The 25,886-nt window shown below is 38.1% G+C and overlaps 2 protein-coding genes across 2 annotated transcripts in view; both read right to left on the reverse strand.

The window, feature by feature from the left end:
• cdk14 (cyclin dependent kinase 14) overlaps positions 1–10,518 on the reverse strand; it is a 461,964-nt gene extending 451,446 nt beyond the window's left edge. The window contains exon 1 of the mRNA XM_030157361.1: positions 10,045–10,518. Coding sequence (XP_030013221.1) covers positions 10,045–10,300 — 256 coding nt within the window. The 5' untranslated portion in view covers positions 10,301–10,518. The remainder of the gene's footprint in view (positions 1–10,044) is intronic.
• A 10,120-nt stretch (positions 10,519–20,638) lies between these two features.
• Positions 20,639–25,886, reverse strand: part of LOC115435147 (pituitary tumor-transforming gene 1 protein-interacting protein) — a 41,064-nt gene continuing 35,816 nt past the window's right edge. Inside the window, exon 7 of the mRNA XM_030157365.1 lies at positions 20,639–21,086. Coding sequence (XP_030013225.1) covers positions 21,037–21,086 — 50 coding nt within the window. The 3' untranslated portion in view covers positions 20,639–21,036. The remainder of the gene's footprint in view (positions 21,087–25,886) is intronic.

Genomic DNA, 25,886 nt, shown 5'->3' on the forward strand with positions numbered 1-25,886 from the left:
ACCGACAAGGGATTCCTGTGCGATTCTAAAAACACAACATGTTCCGCTGGCATCCACATGACAGGTCTGAAAGTGCCAGGTTTAACAGGACTACAAAGGTTGGCCAACCCTGCAGTGGGCCCCTTAAAAAGATCTGAAGCCTTTAAAAGGAAAACCTCCACAGAGCATTACACTGCACAGTGTCGTCCTTTGACTTGTGGAGCAGCCCCGCCCACTGGGACCGGCACAGGTGTCACACATGTGGGGGCCGGGGGCCAAAACCAGCCCAACAAAGGTTCCACTGCGGCCCTGCAGGATCAAAGTGCATAACTGAACCTGAACGGTCCAGGTTGAACAAATCCTTTTGGTTCAGGTTCCACATACAGACCAATGTGATCGACAGTCAAAAGAACAACACAATAAACCAGTGGATTCCAACCTTTTTTACTCCTGACCCCAGTTGAACATCACAAGTTTCTGGTGACCCCAGACATTCAAAACGGAGCCTTTTTTTTTGGCTTAAAATTTATTTGTTTGTGATCATGTAATAGTTTGTTATACTAATAAATGTTAATTTCCAAGGATATTTAGTCTATATAATGTCTGTTATTGTGGACATTTAGTCTGTATAATGTCTATTATTGTGGACATTTAGTCTGTATAATGTCTATTATTGTGGACATTTAGTCTGTATAATGTCTATTATTGTGGACATTTAGTCTATATAATGTCTATTATTGTGGACATTTAGTCTGTATAATGTCTATTATTGTGGACATTTAGTCTGTATAATGTCTATTATTGTGGACATTTAGTCTGTATAATGTCTATTATTGTGGACATTTAGTCTGTATAATGTCTATTATTGTGGACATTTAGTCTATATAATGTCTCTTATTGTGGACATTTAGTCTGTATAATGTGTATTATTGTGGACATTTAGTCTGTATAATGTGTATTATTGTGGACAGAGGCAGTAAATCCAGGTGTAGATTACTGCACAAAGGCTCAGGATCTGTCCAGTCAGTCCAGCTGGGATTTACAAGGAGGACAATTAATACTGAACAAACAAGAACTGAAACTATGAATTATGAAAGAGCTGCAGCATCTGAAACTGACCACAGTGAACATGTGACACAAACTGAACCACAGTGCTGCAGTTTCAGCTTCAGTTTGTCATGTCTTTTATGGACTGTGATCGTCTCTGTCAACTCACCATAGATTTTTTATTCGTTTTTTTTTTTGTTTTTTTATCAATTACTACTAATTTCAGGCGACCCCATTTGAATTCCAGGCGACCCCCCATGGGGTCCCGACCCCAAGGTTGAAAAACACTGGAATAACCCATAAATAATGACAACCACAAATTTTCTTTGTGAAAAATTATGTGGAAAAATTTAAGTGAAAAAAAATCCCATTACACTGTGAAAATATTTACATTTACAAAACTATTCTTTCACAATAAAATGCAAATAACTACAGAAATAAAACCAAAGATGAACAACCTGAAATGTGCAGTTTGAACAATATTCTGCCTGTTCCTAAATGTTTGGTGCATTTATGGATCCACTGGGATCTGCAGTTGTGTTCAGAATAACAGATGGAATATTGGAGAAACTGTTCACATTTTAGTTCAAACTCCAACATTTGAACAATATTCTGTCTGTTCCCAAATGTTTATGGAACACTGTGTGGAAATGTACATGTAGGAATGAGAAGTCCAGGCAGAAGAGTGTTCAAATTGCACTAATTTTTCAAAGGAAATTTCTGTTTTTTCAGGTTATTCACATCTTTTTTATCAAATGTAAATATTTTCCTAAATTATTGGGGGGTTTTTTGTACTAAAACAAAATGAAAAACTTGGATTTGTCATTATTTATCGGTTATTCAGTCATTATTTTACTGGTTCTGGCCCACTGCAGATCAAACTGGGACTAAATATGGAACTGAACCAGAATGAGTTTGACAGGCCTGATCTGAAACAATAAAGCCGGGTCTTGAATGTGCTTTGTTAAAGCATCCGTAGAGCAAAGAGACAGAGAGAGAGAGAGAGAGAGACAGAGAGAGAGAGACTGAGAGAGAGAGAGAGAGAGAGAGACAGAGAGAGAGAGAGACTGAGAGAGAGAGAGAGAGAGACAGAGAGAGAGAGAGACTGAGAGAGAGAGAGAGAGACAGAGAGAGAGAGAGACTGAGAGAGAGAGAGCTGGATCGATGCTTAGATGTGTTGATTTAGATGGGAGGAAAGACGGCCAATAGGAGATGAGAGCCAACACAGCAGAAAAGTCAATGCCAATCTTTTTTCTCACGCGACATCGACCCAAACTCACTTGTGTTCATTGCTCATCTTTTCTTATAGGCTGCATCCCGACTAATCACAAAGCGCTTCAAAGGCCAACGAACCCTGAGAAAAACCTCAGGAGGCAGCGTCTGTTTGAGTGTGAAAGATGAAGTGAGATATGATGGGTGTTCCTTGACAACCGCTGATGATATGAGGCTGCGCTACTTCACCAGATCTATATTTAAAAAGGTGAAGGTGAGGAGAGATGCTGATGATGAGGTATTAATCACAACCGCAACGGTGATATCAGCCAGTTTAAGGGTTATTTAGTTTGATCTAATGTCAGAAATGGCAAAAAAATAAACACAGTCTTTATTGTCTGATGATATTTTAGCTTCAGTGACACTCAAACAACATTACTGAAGAGGAAATGTCTGTAAATAAGATGTATTTTTTAGATGTTCTGTTTGTTAAAGATATTTATGTGTTGGACTGATGTGCACAGTGTTATGTTGGTGCTTTCTAATGGGTGTGGATTCAGTACACTGTAAAAATCTAAATCTGACCAAGTGTAGTTTTCTCCTTTCTAGTCCAAATATCTCATCACACTTAAAATCAGACAGAATCACCTCAAGAGGAACTTTCAGTGAGATAGAAGAACTGATTTATAGACGATAGATCTTGAAAATATTATTTCAATAAATCTTACCGAGATAATTTTCACTTGTTCCCCTTGAATAAAGCAAAAAAATCTTGAATTAAGCAAAAAAAATCTGCCAATGGAACAAGCAAAAATTATCTTGGTAGGATTTCTTGAAATAACATTTTCAACATCTATTGTCTATAAATCAGTTCTTCTATCTCACTTCAGACTGATCTCATGAAACTGCGTTGTATGTGACACCAGTTTATTGCATTTGGTGTGCTATACACACACTTTTTCATCCTGTCGTGTGTTATTTAACACCATCTGATGGCATGTCAATGTGCTAACCCTAACCCTTACTGCTGATCGCACTTATGGCGTGCTATTTTACGCAGCATAAATATACACGCTGAAAGCTCATAATGCGTACAGATAACGACCCAGTTAAAAGTGTCGTGTTATCTGTACACAATTCATGATATCATGTTGCTCACTTACAAGTTCCTCTTCAGGTGATTCTGTCTTATTTTAAGCAGGAGGAGATATGTGGACTAGAAATGAGAAAAATACACTTGGTAAGATTTTGACGACTAGCGCACTGACCCGTGGGGATCCACAGGTTCTAGATGGGATTATTTTTCTGCTGTTGTGTATTCAAGCATGTTGTACCGCATCTGTCCAGCAGTCACCGCCAAAACATTCTGGCCATAGCAACGTGTCTGTAAGGCTATTGTGTTCCAAAATTACTAATATCTCCCAAAAATATTGGTCCTATCAACTTGCCTTTTTCACTAGTCTGTTCCTTGACCAAAAATACATAAATATACCAAACTACAGCAGTCAGCTGTGTACGGATTTAGTGTGACAACACACACACACACATACACACAGATGTCACATGACTTTTATATTATAGATGATCAACACTAGTTACACATTTGACTAATTATGCACAAAGATTCACAAAGCAATGTCATTTCTTTTGTCTGTGGGATTTTTAAAACCTGTAAGTGTCAGATTTAAGGATTAATTAACAGTTTTAAGGATAATTAAGGCCTTAATTTAGGACTGTCAGATTTCAGCCTGCACATGGACTCTATGGGTTTGTTTAGGGTTAGGCAACAGTTGTGTTTAGGTTTCAGAATCACTAAATACATTAGGAGTCATTTTTAGTCACATCTTTGCACACTTGTTCTATATTAAACCCAAAACTGGCATCTTTCCCTAAATCTACCCATAAAAACCATTAAATACTTCCTTTACTCAACATTAGAACCTTGGTACACACATATGTAGTATTATTGACAGTATTTGTATTTTCATCCCATAAATGTTGAGATTATGTATAGTTTGCATTTTATTCATGATGCCAAAATGAAATGCATAGAAATGCATGAAATGCTATTTTTCACATATTAGATAGAGTTGTCCAAAAATGGCAGAATAAAAAAAAGCCTAAAACACACCTAGCAAATATACTCCTGTCAAATCTCTTAAAGACCTAGAACTATTTTTTCTCTACATTTAACTTTTCCTTAGTGATTTATCACCATTTATTATAACATTAGCCTATGCAGTTTGCATTTTTCAGTAAAAATCAGGTATTTCCAGTTATCTATTTAATCATGCAGTCATCCAATCACGCAGATGTTCATAAAATCAGAGTAAATTCAAAGGTTATTATATCAAAACAGACAAAACTGAAGAAAAAGTAACTTTCACCTAAATCTATCATTAAATCAACATAAGAACAACTGTCTCCACCCACTGTTATTTCTTAAACTCCATGGGTTTTACTGGTGAATCAGTGAATGTCCTCATGGGTCATATCTGATGACCATGAAAAGACGACAAACTGTATTTTACCTCAATTATTTACATTTATTGACATGATTAATGGTTCACCAGTCATTAAACATTTTTCATCAGTAGATGCTTTTGCCGACTGTTTAGATCTTAAACAGTTAAATCCTTTATTAAATATAAGTGAGTTTTAACGTAATATTGAACTCTACATGGAGGTTCAGAACCAAACGGAGCTTCCATTTGTGTTGTCATTATTGATATTCACTATATGGACTTAAATGAATGATAGATAACAGTGTGTGGGAGAAGTTCCTGTTGCTGCCTTCATAGATTCAATCTGCCACAGTTTAAACCCACAAAGACCCAGCGCTGGCACTTCCCAAATGACATTTTCACGATATCCAACCCTTCCTAAGTGACTTATCTCCATTTATTCAAATATTATCCTCTGTATTTTGTATTTTATCAGAATAAATCATATATTTTCCTATATTTAATTCACTGATCATGAAAATGTTCATAAAAGCTCAGATTAAAGTTGAGGCTTATTATATTAAAAACAGAGGAAACAGAAGAAAAAGTGACTTTTTCAGTCAAATCTCTCATTAACCGAACATAAACCCACTGTCACTGATCCAACTCCATGGGTTTGACTGGTGAATCAGTGTTGTAGAAGATGACGGTGTTTCCACGGTAACTACGGAGCCTCTGAACGTCCAAATATGGTCATATCTGATGACCATGAAAAGATGCAGAACTGTATTTGACACCAATTATTTCCATGTACTGACAGGATTAGTGGATCAACACATATTAAACAGTTTAGATCAGTAGATGATTTTGGTTAGTGATGGATGTTTGGGTTTTTATGGGTTAATATAATATTCTAACACATACTTATGGAGGTTTGTACGTTTTAACATGGATTTCTCCAAGCAAATATAAATAGATAGATTTACTTCATTAATCCCCAGGGGGAAATTCTAAATATGGTCACCGCTCGACAGAAACAGTCACAACCACAGCAACGTAAGCAGCTAAAAATAAGTTAGATTAAAAAGAAAAGTAAAATTCAAAAAGACAAAGTATGAGTTCCACCAAAAATAAAATCCTGATTTTTTTCCTCTAAAAACTCGATTTTCTATTTCGATTCAGGCTGGTGGTGGCGTTTTACACGGCATGTCATTTTCATGTGCAGCCCACGACATAACGCCCTGCTCCCACTCTGGTGTGTGAAGAAGTTTCAAACAAGGAGTGGTTTGGTCTTCATCAGAAACTTCCAATCTGAACCAATTCCACACAACTCACTTGTTGATATTTTCACTCACAAACTTCTCACTCTCTTTAGCAAGCGCCATTTTTGTAGAAGTGTGGAGACCAAAGACTGTGGAGACTGGTCTCACAGTTAGGAGGAGGAGCCTACGATAGTCTGGAGGAGGAGCCTACAATAGCCTGGAGGAGGAGCCTATGATAGTCTGGAGGAGGAGCCTACAATAGCCTGGAGGAGGAGCCTACGATAGTCTGGAGGAGGAGCCTACGATAGTCTGGAGGAGGAGCCTACAATAGCCTGGAGGAGGAGCCTACGATAGTCTGGAGGAGGAGCCTACGATAGTCTGGAGGAGGAGCCTACGATAGTCTGGAGGAGGAGCCTACGATAGTCTGGAGGAGGAGCCTACGATAGCCTAGAGGAGGAGCCTACGTTAGCCTGGTGGAGGAGCCTACGATAGCCTGGAGGAGGAGCCTACGATAGCCTGGAGGAGGAGCCTATGATAGTCTGGAGGAGGAGCCTACAATAGCCTGGAGGAGGAGCCTACGATAGTCTGGAGGAGGAGCCTACGATAGCCCAGAGATATGAGACAGATGAAATTGGATGTGAGGATTCCCCTTGGTTAAACATCGTCCTAAATAAAAAAATCCCATTTCAATGTAAAAATGGTTTAATGGTGCAGCCCCAGTTCTACCGAACACATAGAACACAGAACCCCCCAGGACTAGAGGTGGAAGAAAATATTGGTTCTGCAACATATCGCAATATTTCATTTCGCAATACTGTATCGATATTAAAAAGTACTAGGTGTTTATTCAAATGCAGATATTGTGGAGGTTTACTCTTGTTTTTTGTTTTTCTTTTTTGTTTCTATTTTATTTCTTCTTCTTTCACACTCTTTTATTCAGTAATGTTGGTTCCTTTGTTGGGATTGAACTCAAATCCTGTTCTGACGTTAGTTGTGAACTAACAGAATCTGAACATGTGAGCAGGATCTGAAACTGGAACGTCTGGAAAACTGAACTTCAGTTTGAACACAGTTTGAACATCTGATGATACAGCATTAGAAATAAAAATGGGTTTAGTGTTTGTGCAGATTTCTGCTGGAATTCAATTCTTCCAGGAAAAAATCTTCTAAAAAAAGAAACAAACAAAAAAATGGCCTTTTTAACAGTATCACAATATATCGTGATACATGGTATCGTGATACTCGTGTTGTGATTTGTATCGTATCACCAGACTCTGGCCGATACACAGCCCCACCCAGGACAGAAGGGTGGAGGTGCTTCACCTCCTGGACACCCCAGCACAGCTCCTCCTCTTTTCCTCCTCCTCCTCTTCTTCTCCTCCTCCTCCTCTTCTTCTCCTCCCCCTCCTCCTCCTCCTCCCTATCTGTGTAAATATGGTCAAAGTCAAATACCATCCGTGCAGTCAGACTCCTGAAGTTCCACCTCTCCGACAGTATTCCCAAACAGACTTCCTCGGACGTTCGGACTGTTGGGAACGACCTGCGTCTTGTTTCCGTGAACGCTGAGGCTGTGACTGGAGGGATTTTCTGACTTCATGCACAAATGGGAGGCATTACTGGAACCTCTCACAGTCAAATACTGAATCATTCGGACCTAAGCGGAAAACAACTGTGGATAAACGCTGAAATTAAAGCAGCATTAGGCAGGAATTGAATCTGTGTACCAAGACTTCTGCTTTTATTTCACTTCATTTTAATTTTACTTGAATGTGAAAGCGCTGTGTCTTCCACAGATGAAAATAATGGTAAATCAATTAAATGACAGTGAAAATATCTTCTATTTCACACTGGCATCAGTTTTCTGTGACGATCAACTATCAGTGCGTGGCTCTACACTGGAATATTCATCTAGAACGTGTAAAAAAAAGGATTTTAAAGGTGTTGTCTTTGTGATTTCTCTAGTTCATGTGGTTCAAAGAGCAGTGACAGTATTTTTTGACCAGATTTCTATAAATAAATGTGAAGCTATAACAGGATCAAACACATGAGAGCTGAGCCACTGTTTATATGGAAACTTCAAACTATGACACAATAGTCATAAAATTATCCCCAAAAATGATGATATTCATATTTATATATATCTTTTTTTTCTCTTTCTCTTTTCTAACCCCCCATATTTATACATATATCTAACAAAGTAAGCTAAAATAGTGTTCAGCTATTGGAAACAAAATCCTGCAGTGCAGTTTTAGAGTTTATCTGATTGGTTTTGATGTGTGGAAAAGAATAATTTGCATGTTTTATTGAACCCACAAGGACCAGTGTGACTTTTACATCAGTTCCCAAATCTTTCTCTCTATTTACCCTTTCTTAAATGATTTATCACCATTTATTATAACATTATCCTCTGAATTTTGCATTATTTCCCAAGTAAAATAGTCTATTTTCCTGTGTTTAATTGACTGATCAGTAGATGTTCATAAAAGCTCAGAGTAAATTCATAGGTTATTATTTCAAAACAGAAAAAAAATGAAGAAAAATGACTTTTTCAGTAAAATATATCTTTAACTGAACATAAAACATGCATCTCCATCCACTGTCATTGATCCAACTGCATGGGTTTGACTGGTGAATCAATGCTGTAGAAGATGACGGTGTTTCCACGGTAACAACGGAGCCTCTGAATGTCCAAATATGGTCATATCTGATGACCAGGAAAAGATGAAGAACTGTGTTTTACACCAATTATTGAATGGATTGATAGGATTAATGGATCAGCAGTTTAGATCAGTAGATGTTTTGGTCTTTATGGGTTAAGGGTGCGTTGTCAGCTTCAGATTTGAAGCATTTTATTTCAATAAATGTTCAACAAATACCTGAAACACCAGATTTGCCTCATGTTGAACACATTTACATCCATGCAGTCTGCTTGTGTGACCATAAAAAATATCATATAAATGATGATAATTTTATAATAATTTTATTAATTTTATAATAGTGAGCAAATACTGATGATTTTGGGGTAAACTAAATACAGAAGTCACATGTCACTAGGACTGTAAGAAAATATCAGTTCTGCAGTATATCGCAATATTTCATTTCACAATACTGTATCGACATTAAAAAGTACTGTATGGATATTTGTGGGTATTTATTCAAATGCAGATATTGTGGAGGTTTATTTTTGATTTTCTTTTTTGTTTCTATGTATTTCTTCTTCTTTCACACTCTTTTATTCAATAATGTTGGTTCCTTTGTTTGGATTGAACTCAAATCCTGTTCTGACGTTAGTTGTGAACTAATAGAATCTGAACATTTGAACAGGATCTGAAACTGGAATGTCTGGAAAACAGAATTTCAGTTTGAACACAGTTGGAACATTTGCTGATAGAACATTAGATCCTGTTGGGATCAAATACAAATGTGTTTAGGATTTGTGCAGATTTATGATGGAATTTAATTCTTCAAGGAAATAATCATTTAAAAAGAGAAACGAGCAAAAAATTGCCTTTTAAACAGTATTGTGATATATCGTGATATATGGTATCGTGATCCTAGTATTGTGATTTGTATGGCATCAGCAGATTCTGGCCGATGCTCTACATGTCACTGGTTGTAAAACAGTTTTTCTTTTCTACTTCTTAAATAAAAGGCACAAAGGCCGAGTATTCCACTTCTGCTGGGACCAGTTCAGCACTGAGGCTGAGGACGGAACAGTTCTACGGCAGCAGTTAGTGGAGGAACCCACAGTATTTACATGTGTTTGGACAAAGGAGGCTTTAGGACATGTGTGGGAATCTGCTCCAACACCAAGAGTTCAGTCAGTTATGCAGAAGGAGAAGTGGGTGTGGGTTCTATGGACACTCACCTTCAGTGGACACACACACACACACACACACACAAGCCCAGTGGGCAGATGTTCTACTGGTGGACACACTAATACACACATTTACACACACACACTAATACACACATTCACAGACACACTTGTACACACATTTACACACACACACTTGTACACACACACACACACACACACACACACTTGTGGACAAAGGCTGTGAACTTCATGGAAAACATGCACTTTTTTTTTTACTCACTGATGCTCCTGAAACTCTCAGACAAAGTTCTCCTCAACTTTTTCATTTTGCCCATTTTCTCCACGGGCTGGGAGGCTGGCATCAGGTCGCACATTCTTTTTTCCTTTCTGTCTTTTTCCTTCCAGACTTCTGTGCCGCTGCTCAGGCAGGGTTCGGACGGAGGAGCGGAGGAGCGGAGGCGCTCTGCCGTGCGCGGCTGCTTCAGCCCGGCCGCACACACACACACAGGACACGCAGCGGCTCTGCCTTCACTCATCCACTGGGAAAAGCCAAAGCCTTCCACAAGAATGCAACAACATATCCACCAAAAACACCAAAAAGCAGTCAAAGTCCAGCCGGAGCACACGCATCCAAAGTGGGACCCGTGCGTAACCTGACGTGTCCGGATGCGCGTGTTTGCGGTTGGATCCTAAAAAATCAGCTGGAGCTCGGACTTGTGTCTTTCTTTCCTCCGCGTCCCAGTCGCTCCCTGCTCCACCGCAGTCTACATGTCATTTTTGGGATTCTCGCTCTGGTTTCGACCCCCTAAACCCCGCCCCCACAGCTGGGATTGGAGGAGTCCCGGGGAGCACCGCGCAGCCATTGGTCCGGCCCGGTGTCCGTCACAGCTCTAGCCCCGCCCTGTAATGTGTTGCAGGAGGAGGAATCTTTTTCTTTTTTCTTTTTTTTTTTTTTTTTCCTGTGGACTCAGATTCTCGTCAGCAGCTCCTGCTTCAGACTGCTGCCCTCCAACAGCCGCTCATTGTTTGCGCACTGAGGTTCCCCCAAACATCCGCTTTATTCACATTTGACTTGGATTTATTCACAGAATTATTGATCTGACCCAATCACAGGCAGACTCAGCCTCTGGCTTCTGCTGCTGCTGCTGCTGCTGCTGTGGAAAACCCACCAAACCTCTGAGGACCTTTCCAGAAGAAACACCAGGGCTCACAGGCGTTTGTCAGGTTTTTGGTGAAATATTCAGCTTCAGAACCACATTCATTTTTCACTGGTGAAGCTCAGAGGCATTTCTAACATTATCATCACACTATTCACATTTATTTTAACATTGTTTTTCGGATTCAGAAAACTTCATTTATCCCATATTCATTTGCATCTTACCACAGACACCAGCCCACATCCAAAGTGACAAACAGAAATACATCAGTGCACAAATACAAGATTACTGAAAGCAACTACGAAGAAATGCATTTAAATCATCAACAATAAATAATCAATAAATATCAATGCAGACTATAAGACTATAAGACCCTATTGGTTCCACTAATATTAAATAAATAATAATAAAAAAAATCCTCTAAAATGACTCACATGGCTTCTGTCAGAGTTAGAGTAAAAGTGTGATCGCTGAAGGAAGATCAGATCTGAACGTCTGCTGGTTCTCCTCTGAGGAAACATGTTTGGTGTTTTGGCCAAACTCTTACATCCAGCGTCTCTTTGCTGCTATAATAAGATCATATTTGATCACTTAAATTAGATTAGATTTAGTGATTTATTCTGAACATGCAATGGAATTTAACATGTATGTGAACACGTAAAACACAAATAATGATACAAAAATCAACAATCAACACAGTTTTACAAAGAAAAACTGCAGAATACTTTCATTTACACGCTTTTACATCACTCTTTTATCAGAAGTCACAGTAGAAACCTTTTTCTTTTTTTTTGTGCCAAACTCTTACATTTAGTGTCTCTGCTGCTTTAATAAGACCATATTTGATCACTTAAATTAGATTAGATTTAGTGATTTATTCCAAACATGCAATAAAATGTAACATGTATGTGAACACGTAAAACACAAATAATAAAACAAAACTCAACTATCAAGACGATCTGAGAAAGAAAAACTGCAGAATAGTTTCATTTACAAACCCAAAAAGGAGTGGGAAGAAGAGCAGTTGATTAAATCCCACCCCTTCTCCATCAAATATGAACAATATTTATTACCTCCGCCAAGGAGGTTATGTTTTTGCCAGGGTTTGTTTGTCTGTTTTGTCTGTTTTGTCTGTTTGTCTGTTTGTTTGTTTGTTTGTTTGTTTGTCTGTCCGTTAGTGTGCAACATAACTCAAAAAGTTATGGACAGATTTGGATGAAATTTTCAGGGTTTGTTGGAAATGGGATAAGGAAGAAATGATGAAATTTTGGTGGTGATCGGGGGTGGGTGGGGGCCCACGGGGGGGGCCACTGATCAGCCTTGGCGGAGGTGTGCGCTCTCCGAGTGCTTCTAGTTTATCTCCATCTTCTGCTTTTATCATTCTTTTATCAGAAGTCACGATAGAAACCATTTTTTCTCTAAATTCTTCCATTTAGTGTCTTTTTGCTGCTATAATAATACCATATTTCATCAGTTAAGTCACAATAGAAACTTTTTCTTTTCTTTTTTTCCAAACTCTTACATCTAATGTCTTTTTGCTGCTTTAATAAGATCATATTTGATCACTTAAGTCATAATAGTAACCTTTTAATTTATTTATTTTTGCCAAACTCTTACATCTAATGTCTTTTTGCTGCTATGATACCACATTTCATCACTTACGTCACAATAGAAACCTTTTTTTTTTCTAAACTTGTGTCTCGTTTCCTCAATAAGATCATATTTGATCACTTAAGTCCCAATAGAAACCTTTTTATTTATTTATTTTTGCCACACTCATACATCTACTGTCTCTTTGTATCAATAAGATCAGATTTGATCACTTAAGTCACAATAGTAACCTTTTCTTTTTTTTTTTTTTTCCAAACTCTTACATTTAGTGTCTTTTTGCTGCTATAATAAGATCATATTTGATCACTTAAGTCACAATAGTAACCTTTTCTTTTTTCTTTTTTTTTGGCCAAACTCTTCCATCTACTGTCTCTTTGCTGCTATAATACGCTCATATTTGATCACTTAAGAGTCCCAGTAGTAGAATATATATTTTTTGGGGCTTAAATCTGTCAGATGAAGCCAAACCCTGCATCTATAATCTAAATCCTGCAGCGCTGCAGCTGATGGGCTGTCTTCTGCTTCTGTCCTGGGTCTTTTCGTGCTGTCGGACATCATGTCTGTGTGCGCTGCAGTCGCCACAGCAGTCACATGACTAATCCACATGCATCGCAGGAAGTCTACAGTGGAGTATACTCTAATGTGTCGAGTGTTGTCAGACTGTTCCAGAACAACGGGCTCTGGAAACATCTCTGGAATGCAAAGGCCTGAAACGTTTCCATGCTGCTGCCTAATGACTGTGACTGGAGCCCGGCGATAATTAAGACAAACGTAGGGTTTTATGAGTTGGAATTGGTCCTTTATTATGGCAGGTTCGTTAATGAAGTGCATTAAACACAAACTGGCCTGCACACATCTCCAGGCCATAAGTGTGGCTTACAGCCAGTGTGGAGCATATATATTTATACACTGCAAAGAAAAGAGTGTTTTGAAGAGGCTTAGATAAGCGTTCAAGCTGATGGGATGGTTGGAGTCAGTCTGCATGGAGCAGCAGCAGATGGACGCTCCTGCACAAACGCTGCCAGGTAATGGCAGCAGAAAAAGCTCCTGGGCTGCTCCAACTACCCCCTAGAGGCCACTGATGGACACTAGAGGAGTCAATGAGAAGAGCAGGATGGTCATACGTACACGCAGAGCTGAAGGACGCTTCACATGTGACTGCAAATCCTTTTATGTGCCTTCACATACGACCAGCGTTTGTAATGAGACAAAGATGAAGGAAACAAACATTTCACACAGTCCTACACAAGTCAGAGCATGATGAGGCATTCTGAGGATAAAACAGGCCGTATTTTATTATATTATGCAGATTTCCTCTCCAAAACCTCACTTCGCCTTTTCTTCTTCCATATCTTTTTTGAATTAATTAACCTTAAAAGCTCACGAAGCATGAATGTCATTTACAGAGGACTGATCTCCAGTGTCTAGACGAGCTTTTTTTTCATTCAAAACCAAAGAAATCCATCAGTTTTTATGTTTTATGCATACATGAGTGCTGGAAATGTCAAACTATATATATACAGTATATAAATATATTTATATATTTCTATCAACATTTTGATTGAAAAAGCACATCCAGTTTCCAGTTCAATGAACAGATTTACAAAACTTGTTTTAACACTTTCACAATATCAACCAAAGACAAACAGCTTGAACGGGGCTGGGGTCGCCGCCGGTTTCCTGAATTTTTAAATGAGTAAAAATAGAAGTGTACAGGTACTGAGTCAAACAGCAGTGTACAGAAAAAACTGCATCTCACAGGTTTGACATATTCCCACCATTTTGACCCCAGTCAACACTAGAAAAGCACTGGGACAGCACAGACCCCCCCCACCCCCCATCACCACTAAAATGCTGTCATTTCTTCCTTGTGTCAGTATCAACATTTCCTGAAAATTTCATCCAAATCTGTCCAGAACTTTTGTTGTTTTCTTGCACACACACACACACACACACACACACACACACACACACACACACACACACACACACACACACAGTAGATAACAGACCGTCTGCCGTTCTTTGGTGGAGGTAAAAGTGTGTCAGTCTTCTGTAATCTGAGTTAAAAGAACACTTTTCCAGGATGTAAACCCCTTAAACATGTTAACCCAGTCTTCATTTGTTGGTGGTTCAGGTTTAAACCATCTCCTCATTATGGGGTTTTTGTTTGATGCCAAAAAAAACACAGAGCAGTTTTTTGTCCTTATAGTTAAAATCATCCAGTGCAGTATTACAGAGATCGCCTGTTTTAAACAATAAAATAAAAAACTAATGAAAACACATTCTGAATATGTTTGTGAGTCTCAGACCAGTATTCTCACCGATCCCAAAGACACAGAAATGATCAAACAATATATTTGATTCAAATGTGTTATGATTTTAAAATGGAAAGATTAACAACCTCCAACATTTAAATCTTGGTTTCTGGATCTTTGACATCATTTAACACTGGAAAAAATCTGATATTCTATAAGCGGAGGTGCCAGTAAGTTTTTCAGAACCTGGAACCTGTTCTGGATCCCATAAAAAAGGCCGATCCCTCACTTATTCCACAGGAGTCTGAGTAATAAGAATATGTGACTAATATCTGTGTCCATTATTTACTTATTAATTATTATTATTATTGTCAATTATCTTTTTTTTTTTTTGGGTGCAACAGGGTGGGAATGTTCATGGGTTCAAAAACATAAAACAATGCCTGCATTGTGCTTGTCTGTCACTAGATATGCAATAAAAACACTTTGAACAACAAAAAACAGTGTTGTGATTCCAGAGGTGACCTGTTTAAAACTGTATGAGCACATGAATAGAAACGACAGTTTATGCAGTAACTGCAGCCAATGCACTGATCAACTCCTGATGACACAAAGACAAACAAATCATATTGATAACAGTTGGAGTGTAAACATTTACTTACAACATGGTTCCAAGACGTAAAAACACAGAAAAACACAAAGAAACAGAAAAAATAAGATTTTTTTTAGATCATTTTCTTTCATATCCAACCCATGATTGAGTTTTATTCCACTACCTCAGTTTTAATTATGTATTGTTGGCAAAAAAATGCTCCATTTATCTCCTGACAAAGACTCTGAGGTGAGATCAAGTGTCATTTTCCTGCAGTGAAAGCGTTTCTAAAAGCTTCTAATGTGACTGAAGGTGTTTACGCAGCGAGTGGATGCACAGACCACCGTCACCAGAACAACAGTTTCACAGCCAATGTGGAACGTTTGTCTTCGACTGAACCTGTACATTTTAGCTGCTGAGGCTTCAGTCACTGCAGGAACAAAGACGTGTGTTCAGACACCAGGAACCCAAGGCCTTCCATCCTCCATACTGTCAGGTTGGACCTGATTCAGTGAAAAACAGGAGCTTCTCTCTACAAAGTGATCGACCTCCATCAGTGCAACATGTAAATGATGAAACACACATGAAAATGTCTCTGATTAGTGAAGATTCACATCCTCTCATGGATCTGTTGATACGTCTTTGTGAAATGTACTTGTCTGGCTGCACATTCGAGCAAAAAATGGCAAATATGTCAGATTTTTCCATGAACCCTTTCATGCATAGGTCACTCCAGTGGTCAGTTCTTCTCCAGCTGTTCTCTTGTGTATTAATGGGTTTAGTTGTTTTAGTTCCACATCAGCCGACACAGTGGACACTTACGCATCATCTCATGTCCTGACATTCAGACCAGTACTGGAACTGTGCTGTTCTTGATAAACCTGATCTGCACTGACATGTTTGAGTGGAAATCAGTTGTTATTTGTTAAACAAGAAGGTTTATTTGCACATTATCTCGATGAAGTGAGGAATTACTAGCATTAGAATATGTTCAAATGTGAGAAGACATCAGATTAGCAGCATTAAACATGTTTTTATTTCATTGTTTTCATCTCACTTTCTGATATTGGGTTTTAAACACGTTTCTTTACTTCAAAAATTAAATGCATGGATATTTTTGTAACTCCACAGGAAAAAAAAAATGGATTGCATTGTTTTTTTTCATGCCTAAGGAGGAATAAAAACACTGAAAAAAAAGTCTTGACTGAAGTTCTCACAATTAATACATGAAAGGGTTAAATAATTTCTGCACAGATTAATATGTTTCATCCACAACAAGTTGTTTAACCCTTTAAGTGACGCAGTGAGCGTTTTATTTCTTCACCCATGAAGACCCAGTGTTACTGTTGTGGCAGGTCCCTCTATTTAACCTGTATACAGTCATTTCCCACTATTTACTATAATTAGGGCTGTCAAAATAAACGCATTAACGCCGATTAATCCATCATCATGATTAATCTGATTAAAAATTTTAATGTAATTAACCCATCTGCAGCCCAGAAGGACTGTGACTCATTTCAGATCAGTAGCTGTTCGGGTCTGTGTGGGTCCGACAACATAAGAGACATCTGAGTCTGGACCGAGGTTCTTATCGTTAACGAAAACGAACCAAATGACCAAAACTAGAACAGAAAAAACATTTTCACCAACTGAAATAAATAAAAACTAGAATTATAAAAACATTTTCATTAACTGAAATAAATAAAAACTAGAATTAAAAGAAAAAACCATAACTAACTGAAACTGTATTGTGTGTTTACTAAACTAACTAAAACAGATACAAATTCTGGATCCAATTCCCTTGGTTTTGGTCTTTGTCAATGTCAGATTGATGTTAAGTGGATTTCTTTGTCTCTCTCAGTTTTCTGTGCTGTCTCCATACGACACTTTTTGCTCCGTCACTTGTGTTCACTTGTGGTTTCCAGTCGTCTTCTGGTCCCCACTCTACCTGGAAACATGGAGACTAAAGCAGCAGAGTCCTGTCTGGGATTGATTTGAATAGGAGCACAGAGAAGAAGAGAAAAGAGACCACTGAACTACAACTGAACTACAACTGAACTACAACTGAACTACAACTAAACTACAACTGAACTACAACTGAACTACAACTGAACTACAACTAAACTACAACTGAACTACAACTGAACTACAACTGAACTACAACTAAACTACAACTGAACTACAACTGAACTACAACTGAAACTACAACTGAACTACAACTAAACTACAACTGAACTACAACTGAACTACAACTGAACTACAACTGAACTACAACTGAACTACAACTGAAACTACAACTGAACTACAACTAAACTACAACTGAACTACAACTGAACTACAACTGAACTACAACTGAACTACAACTAAACTACAACTGAACTACAACTAAACTAAACTACAACTGAACTACAACTGAACTACAACTAAACTACAACTGAACTACAACTAACTACAACTGAACTACAACTGAACTACAACTGAACTACAACTAAACTACAACTGAACTACAACTAAACTACAACTGAACTACAACTGAACTACAACTAAACTACAACTGAACACTTAAAACTGACTACAACTGAACTACACTACAACTGAACTACAACTGAACTACAACTAAACTACAACTGAACTACAACTGAACCTACAACTGAACTACAACTAAACTACAACTGAACTACAACTAAACTACAACTGAACTACAACTGAACTACAACTGAACTACAACTGAACTACAACTAAACTACAACTGAACTACAACTGAACTACAACTGAACTGAACTACAACTAAACTACAACTGAACTACAACTGAACTACAGCTGAACTACAACTGAACTACAACTGAACTAAAACTAAACTACAACTGAACTACAACTGAACTACAACTAAACTACAACTAAACTACAACTGAACTACAACTGAACTAAAACTAAACTACAACTGAACTACAACTGAACTACAACTGAACTACAACTGAACTACAACTAAACTACAACTGAACTAAAACTAAACTACAACTGAACTACAACTGAACTACAACTAAACTACAACTGAACTACAACTAAACTACAACTGAACTAAAACTAAACTACAACTAAACTACAACTGAACTACAACTGAACTACAACTAAACTACAACTGAACTACAACTGAACTACAACTGAACTAAAACTAAACTACAACTGAACTACAACTGAACTACAACTGAACTACAACTAAACTACAACTGAACTAAAACTAAACTACAACTGAACTACAACTGAACTAAAACTAAACTACAACTGAACTACAACTGAACTACAACTAAACTACAACTGAACTACAACTGAACTACAACTAAACTACAACTGAACTACAACTAAACTACAACTAAACTACAACTGAACTACAACTAAACTAAAACTAAACTAAAACTAAACTAAAACTAACACTAAACTAAAACTAAACTACAACTAAACTAAGACTAACACTAAACTAAAACTAGAAGCACTCGGAGAGCGCAGACCTCCGCCAAGGCTGATCAGTGGCCCCCCCGTGGGCCCCCCCACCCCCGATCACCACCAAAATTTAATCATTTCTTCCTTATCCCATTTCCAACAAACCCTGAAAATTTCATCCAAATCTGTCCATAACTTTTTGAGTTATGTTGCACACTAACGGACAGACAAACAGACAGACAAACAAACAGACAAACAAACAAACAGACAAACAAACAAACAAACCCTGGCAAAAACATAACCTCCTTGGCGGAGGTAACTAAACTACAACTAAGCATTTAGAAAAAAAAAGAAAACTAATAAAAACTATCAAACCTGCTCTAAAAACTAATGAGAACAAACAGAATTAGAGAAAAAGTCCAAACTAAACCAAACTAAACTAGAATGAAAACTCCAGAACTTTTGGAACCCTGGTCTGGACCTGAACCACACTGAGGATCTTTGGGATCTTTTCGGGTCTGACTCTGTATCATCAACACAAGATCTGGACAGAGATGAACACAATTATGGCCTTTTGTCTTGTGGTACAAATGTGTCCTGTCATGAAATATCACATGTGGGACTTAAATATCGTTTTCTACCACAGCTCATCATCTGTTTTCTTCACGTCTCACTTTAGAAGAAAATTCTCCCGTGAAACTTCAAGGAACTATTGTTTATTTAGAGGTCGAACATTTAAAAATAAATCAGTGTTGAGAGAAATTATGGACAAACCATCTCTGAGGCATTTTGGAAGCAAAGATAATAATTGAAACAAGACTAACCAGTGCAATGATATTTATCACAATATGAAACTATATTAGGACGTTTGTCATTATTGTTCTGTAGAAACACCTGAACTCAACGTGTCCCAATACTTTTGTCTATATAGTGTACCAGTTTAGTGGTCATGAGGTCACATTCCTGTTGAAAAATGGGTAAAAATAAATAAATAAATAAATAAATAAATCAGGTGGTGTCAGGCACACCAAACCCCGCCCCTCACACAGACTGTGGCTTCTTATGGTTCGTTTATTTAATGTCAGCAGATCTATGACCTCTGTATGCAGTCCAGGAAAAAATGATTAGCCCACCCTTGTTTTCTTCAGTTTCTTGTTCATTTTACTGCCTGGTCCAACTAAAGGTCCATGTGTTTGGACAAATAGAATGAGAACAACACAAACAGCTCACAGTAGTTGAATTTCACAGCTCATATCTATGCACTGAACATGTTTTCTGGATAAAAACCCAAACCCCTTCAGTTCTTCCATCAGTATCTGTGTCATTGTTCTGACACAAACAGTGCTTTTATTCATTCCATCTTTTCTTTTCTGTCTGTTTTAGTCACATGACACACACAGGAGTTAGGACTGGATCGCAGAACCATTGTTTTTGACGACTTTGGATGGTCTAATAATTTCTTCCGTGACTGTATGTGCCAAATTTGAAGTAAATTGAAACAAAATTGATGTTTTTATAGATGTGAAATTTCACCTATTATAAGTAAATGGGAAAAAAAAGATGTAAAAAATGAATTAAAAATTTGAACTATGACCTATTTTTCCCAAAACGTAGTCACATTTATTCTGGGTCATTTTCAGTCTATAAACCCACTTTGGTCTGAATTCAACCAATGCTTTTGCTGCTAAAGTGTTAACAAACAAACCAAACCAAAATCAATCCTCCTTGCCTCTCCTTCAGGTAAAAAATGAAAACCCTCCTTCTTTTCAGATGTCGTACAGTCTGTTCAATTATTTTGAACCAAAAATGAATCAAAGCTTATTCTTAAAAGAGACTTTTATTGGTGTGTCAGTCTATATCTGCATTACAATCATCGTTCTTCATTTCATGAATCAACTTTCATATGTACAAAGTGCAAAGATTTGATATGAAACTACAATGTTTAAAAACGGAGACTGCTCAAATTCAAAACCCAAAGACACCGGCAGAAGTTTAAAACAGCTTTTACATCTTTTCGGCAACACAACACAGCATCCACATGAAGAATCAGAAGGCAAAAGTAAAGGTCGATCTTCTTCATACAGTCTGAAAAATAAAAAGGAGATTCTATCATTCTGGACGTCGTCGGTCGAGGACGTGGATCCGAGCTAAAAGTGAAGACATGCGAGCAGCCGGGCGTGTCGCCTGAAGGAAAACGACGCCTCTTCCTCCTGTTTTCACTCGTTCTCGAACTTGCTGTACGGGTGGTCGGAGTCGGCCATCAGACCTGCACACACAGAACAGGAAGCCCAATGAAAACACACAAGCTGGCAGATCCAAGAATGAGAGCGCTGGCATCGGGTTCAGGATGTGGAGGGCGTTCAGCTTTAGATCCAAACACAGACCGAACAGGGTCAGAGTCAGCAGGACCTGGACTAAAGGTGGGTGTTCAATAGAATGACTCAGTGCAGTGTTACTGTAACTGACCCTGTCCATGTGTTCAGGTAATGCACAGCCTGAAATGTCTTCAGAGAAACAGGTGTAATTTTAACAATATTCTGTCTGTTCTTAAATGTTGTGTGTTTGTAGATCCACTGTGATCTGTCAGTTCTAATGAACATGTGGAAATGAGAAACTGAGGCGGAATAGTGTTCAAATTACACTGATTTTTTCAGTTTGTTCATGTTATTCACATCTTTTGAAAGGAGAGTTTGTAGATGTAAACCTTTCCATAATGTAAATTTACTTTTTTCGCTCTAAAACAGAGAAAAATTGGAGTTGACATTATTTCTATATTATTACCTCCGCCAAGGAGGTTCTGTTTTTGCCAGGGTTTGTTTGTCTGTTTGTTTGTTTGTCTGTCCGTTAGTGTGCAACATAACTCAAAAACTTATGGACAGATTTGGATGAAATTTTCAGGGTTTGTTGGAAATGGGATAAGGAAGAAATGATTAAATTTTGGTGGTGATCGGGGGTGGGGGGGCCCACGGGGGGGCCACTGATCAGCCTTGGCGGAGGTCTGCGCTCTCCGAGTGCTTCTAGTTCTGTTCTTATTTGACTGGTCTGGTCCACTGCAGAGCAAATGTAGCTGAATGTGGAACTGAACTAACATGAGTTTGACCGCCCTGAGGTAATACTTTCCCATCATATCACTGATTCAACCCAGAAGGACCCAGTGTTACTGTTGTGGCAGTTCCCAAAGGAATTTTCTCTATATTTAACCTTCCTTAAGTGATTTTTCACCATCTACTGTAATATTATCTTCTTTAATTATCTTCTTTAATTTGCATTTTTTCAGTGAAAATCAGGTATTTTCCTTCATCATATTTACTGATCATTGTAAAAACCCAGAGTACAGTCCAGGTTTATGACACCAGAAACAGAAAACGGAAAAAAAGTGACTTTTTCAGCAAATCTATCAATAACTTAATACTAGAAGCACTCGGAGAGCGCAGACCTCCGGCAAGGCTGATCAGTGCCCCCCCCCCCCCCCCCGTGGGCCCCCCCACGCCAAGGAGGTTCTGTTTTTGCCAGGGTTTGTTTGTTTGTCTGTTTGTTTGTCTGTCCGTTAGTGTGCAACATAACTCAAAAAGTTATGGACAGATTTGGATGAAATTTTCAGGGTTTGTTGGAAATGGGCCCCCCCGTGGGCCCCCCCACCCCCGATCACCACCAAAATTTAATCATTTCTTCCTTATCCCATTTCCAACAACCCTGAAAATTTCATCCAAATCTGTCCATAACTTTTTGAGTTATGTTGCACACTAAGGGACAGACAAACAGACAAACAAACCCTGGCAAAAACAGAACCTCCTTGGCGGAGGTAATAAACCCAGTGTGTCCGTCCACTGTCACTGATCCAACTCCATGGGCTTGACTGGAGAATCAGTGTTGTAGAAGATGATGGAAACTTTAATGAACCGGGCCCAGATTAGCACGGTCTCAGGACTAAATCCAATCCAATCTTCTAAAAAATGCCAGATCGGCAGCCGATAGTGATCTGCAGATGGGCCTGGGGCATCCCCAGTATTTTACACCAACTATTGACATGTATGAACAGGGTTAGTGGATCAACACGGAACCCTGGAAAGCCTGAACCATCAAATCACTGACAGAAAAGTCCAGTTCTTTGAAACTGGAGCCTTTATTGGTTCTTCTGAACCAAAAAAGTTTTTTGAAATATCAATTTCCATGTATGAGTTTAAATTTTGTATCATATTTGATCCATCGGGGCTCAATGCTCAAACATTATTTTTGAACAAACAAAAACATAATAGAACACAAACATGTCTATTAAATTGGTAATTCCTTTTCTAAACTGTCACAGTTCCGTCTCCGTCCTCATTAATGTCAGTCTTGTAGTGTCACTAAAGGCCTCTGGTGAATGAACTCCTCCCCCTGGTGGATTATCTGTGTACTGCATGTATCTAATTGTATACATCAGGTTTTTCAAGACAATAAATATCACACTGATCATGTAGAGGGCTTCAAAACTCATGGATCAAATATGAGACGTTTGGCGTTACAGGGTTAAACCTTTTACATCAGTAGATGGTTTTGGTCGACGGTGGATGATTAGGTCATTATGGGTTAGGTTCTAATTTTCAGTCCATTACCCACCGGTCACTATCTGTACTTTGTGTTTGTTGGACTGAAGGTGACGGTGAGTTACAGATGCTCTCCTCTGACATGTGTCTGTTTGTGGTATTTGTGCATCCTCAGTTGGTGTCAAAGGGGATGGGGGTTAGTGTAAAGTTCTCTAAAGCGCTGAAGAGCACATCTTGAAACTTCCAGACTTCTGTGTAGATTTTGCGTACATCTGTGTGACAAACAGTTCCCTGTTTATTGTGTACATAAACGGTTTTAGAATCCAACAGTTACTTTTATGTCTGCAAATTACTGCGAGGAGAGAACAGAAACACAAATGGAATGACAGTCTTTCCTTTTTTCGACAAACTACAGGGACCTTGTGACTTCTTAACGAACTCCAAATAATTGTCAAAAAATACAATAAAATGAAAGCAGATGCCTTCAGTGTCTTTTCCATAGGAATCCTCAGGGCAGTTTAACTAGGTCAGATCCAGAGACATTCAGTGCTCATCATTCTTTCACTGTAACAATTCAGCAGTTTAATTAAATCGACTTAATGTGACAAACTTTTCCAAACAGGTTCGGAGCCAAACTGGGTCATGGATGTGTATTTGTGGGTCATTAAATGGCAGATTAAGACAAAACAATCAGTGTCAAATAAGGACAGAAACTGGAAACTGATGAAAAACACCTACAGCTATTTCAGTGAGATTTCCCTCCTTATTTAACCATATTTAACACCATTTATTCGAATATTATCCTCTAAATTTTGCATTTTCAGTGAAGATTGTGTATTTTCCTGTACTCATTTTAATGAACATGCAGACTTTCACCAAGGTTATTATAACAGAGCAGAGAAAACTGAGGAAAATGTAGCTTTTTCAGCTCTGGGTTTTACTGGTGAATCAATGTTGTCCTTTTAAAAATACTTCAATTCACCCAAATTCATTTTTCTCTACATTCAAACCTTTCCTAAGCCATTCTTCACCTTTTTTAAATTTTATCCTCTGCATGTTTCAGTGAAAACTCTGGTATTTTCCTAGATTGAATTCACTGATCTTGCATATGTTGAAAAACGCTCAGAGTAAATTCAAAGCTTATAATATCAAAGCTGAAAAATCGGAAAAAAAAGCAAAACATACCATTAAATGGACATAAAAACAAGCCTCTACAACCGCAATTATTTGTCAAACTACATGTGTTTTACTGGTGAGTCAATGTTGTGGAAGATGACGGTGTTTCCACGCTCAATATGGAGCCTCTGAACGTCCATGAAAAGATGACAAACTGTTTTTTACCTGAATATTCAACTTTTCAGATCAGTATTATTCTTCAGGTGATAATACCATAAGCTCATGTGTCAGTACTTTGTAACCTGATCATTCATCTGTATCCAGTCTCTCGTGTTACCACCAGTGTACTGTTCTTCTGTATTTCTGCGATCTTATGTCAAAATCAATAAAGAGACTTGGAAATAAAATGATACAAGACAACGTGAAGGTATCGGAATCTGTTTTCCTATTTATAATAAAGAGGGGCAGTTTTATTTTTTATGTCAGACCCATTAAAAAGAGGGTAGATCTTTGTGTGTTGCATGTGTATTAAGGAGAGGTGCATATAATGATAGCTTCAACGTGATATGACACAAATATACTCGCCACTTTAAATTGGCATTAATTCAAGTGTTATCTGTACATATTATAAGCTTTCTGCGTACATGTCGTGTCAAATACAACGCACTGAGGGTTAGGGCTACAGTTAGGTGAACCGGAGATCTTGGCGTAAATTCACACGCGATCAAACATGCGAAAGTACGAAAATTCATATGTATAGCACGCCAAATGACATAAGAACTGGTGTGACATACAACGCAATTTCATGAGGTCAGTCTCAATAACTAAATGAAAACATGAACAAACTGGACAAATGTCTGCAAATAAATCACTCTTGGTATCGTGGCTAATTTGAAGAATCTTTCCTGCAAAAACATGTTCAAAAGGCCATGATTTAAAAGTGGAAACATGTTTTTGTGCATTTTTGTGAAGAGAGGTGATCGACATTCACATCCAGAAAATGAAAGGTGTGCAGGATCCCCAAAAAATAGATGAAAAAATGAAACAAGGTCTGCACGAGCTGTGAGCTCCCAAAGAAGGGATTCACCACGAGTGACGTCTCAGTCTGATGAAGGGCGTCACAGGTCGCTCACAGGTTGTGCCGACCTTGTTTCAGTTTTTCATTTGTGCATTTTTGTCCCAAATTTGTCGAGAATTAATAAAAAAATAAAGGATGAATTCAGCACCTGAATAAACCCAGTCTAATAAACCACTACATACTGTACATGCAAAGTGTTAGTTTTATCAATTTCAATGATCATATTGATCTTTTTAAAGCAGAAACGCATATATTAATCATCCAAGTTGGTTTCTTTCTTTTTTATAAATATTGTAAAATGTCTTTTTCTTGGCTTCTTAAACAGGGATTCATTCTCTTAGTTGTG

This window comes from Sphaeramia orbicularis, chromosome 16, assembly GCF_902148855.1.
Source record: "Sphaeramia orbicularis chromosome 16, fSphaOr1.1, whole genome shotgun sequence".
NCBI classification, from domain to species: Eukaryota; Metazoa; Chordata; class Actinopteri; order Kurtiformes; family Apogonidae; genus Sphaeramia; species Sphaeramia orbicularis.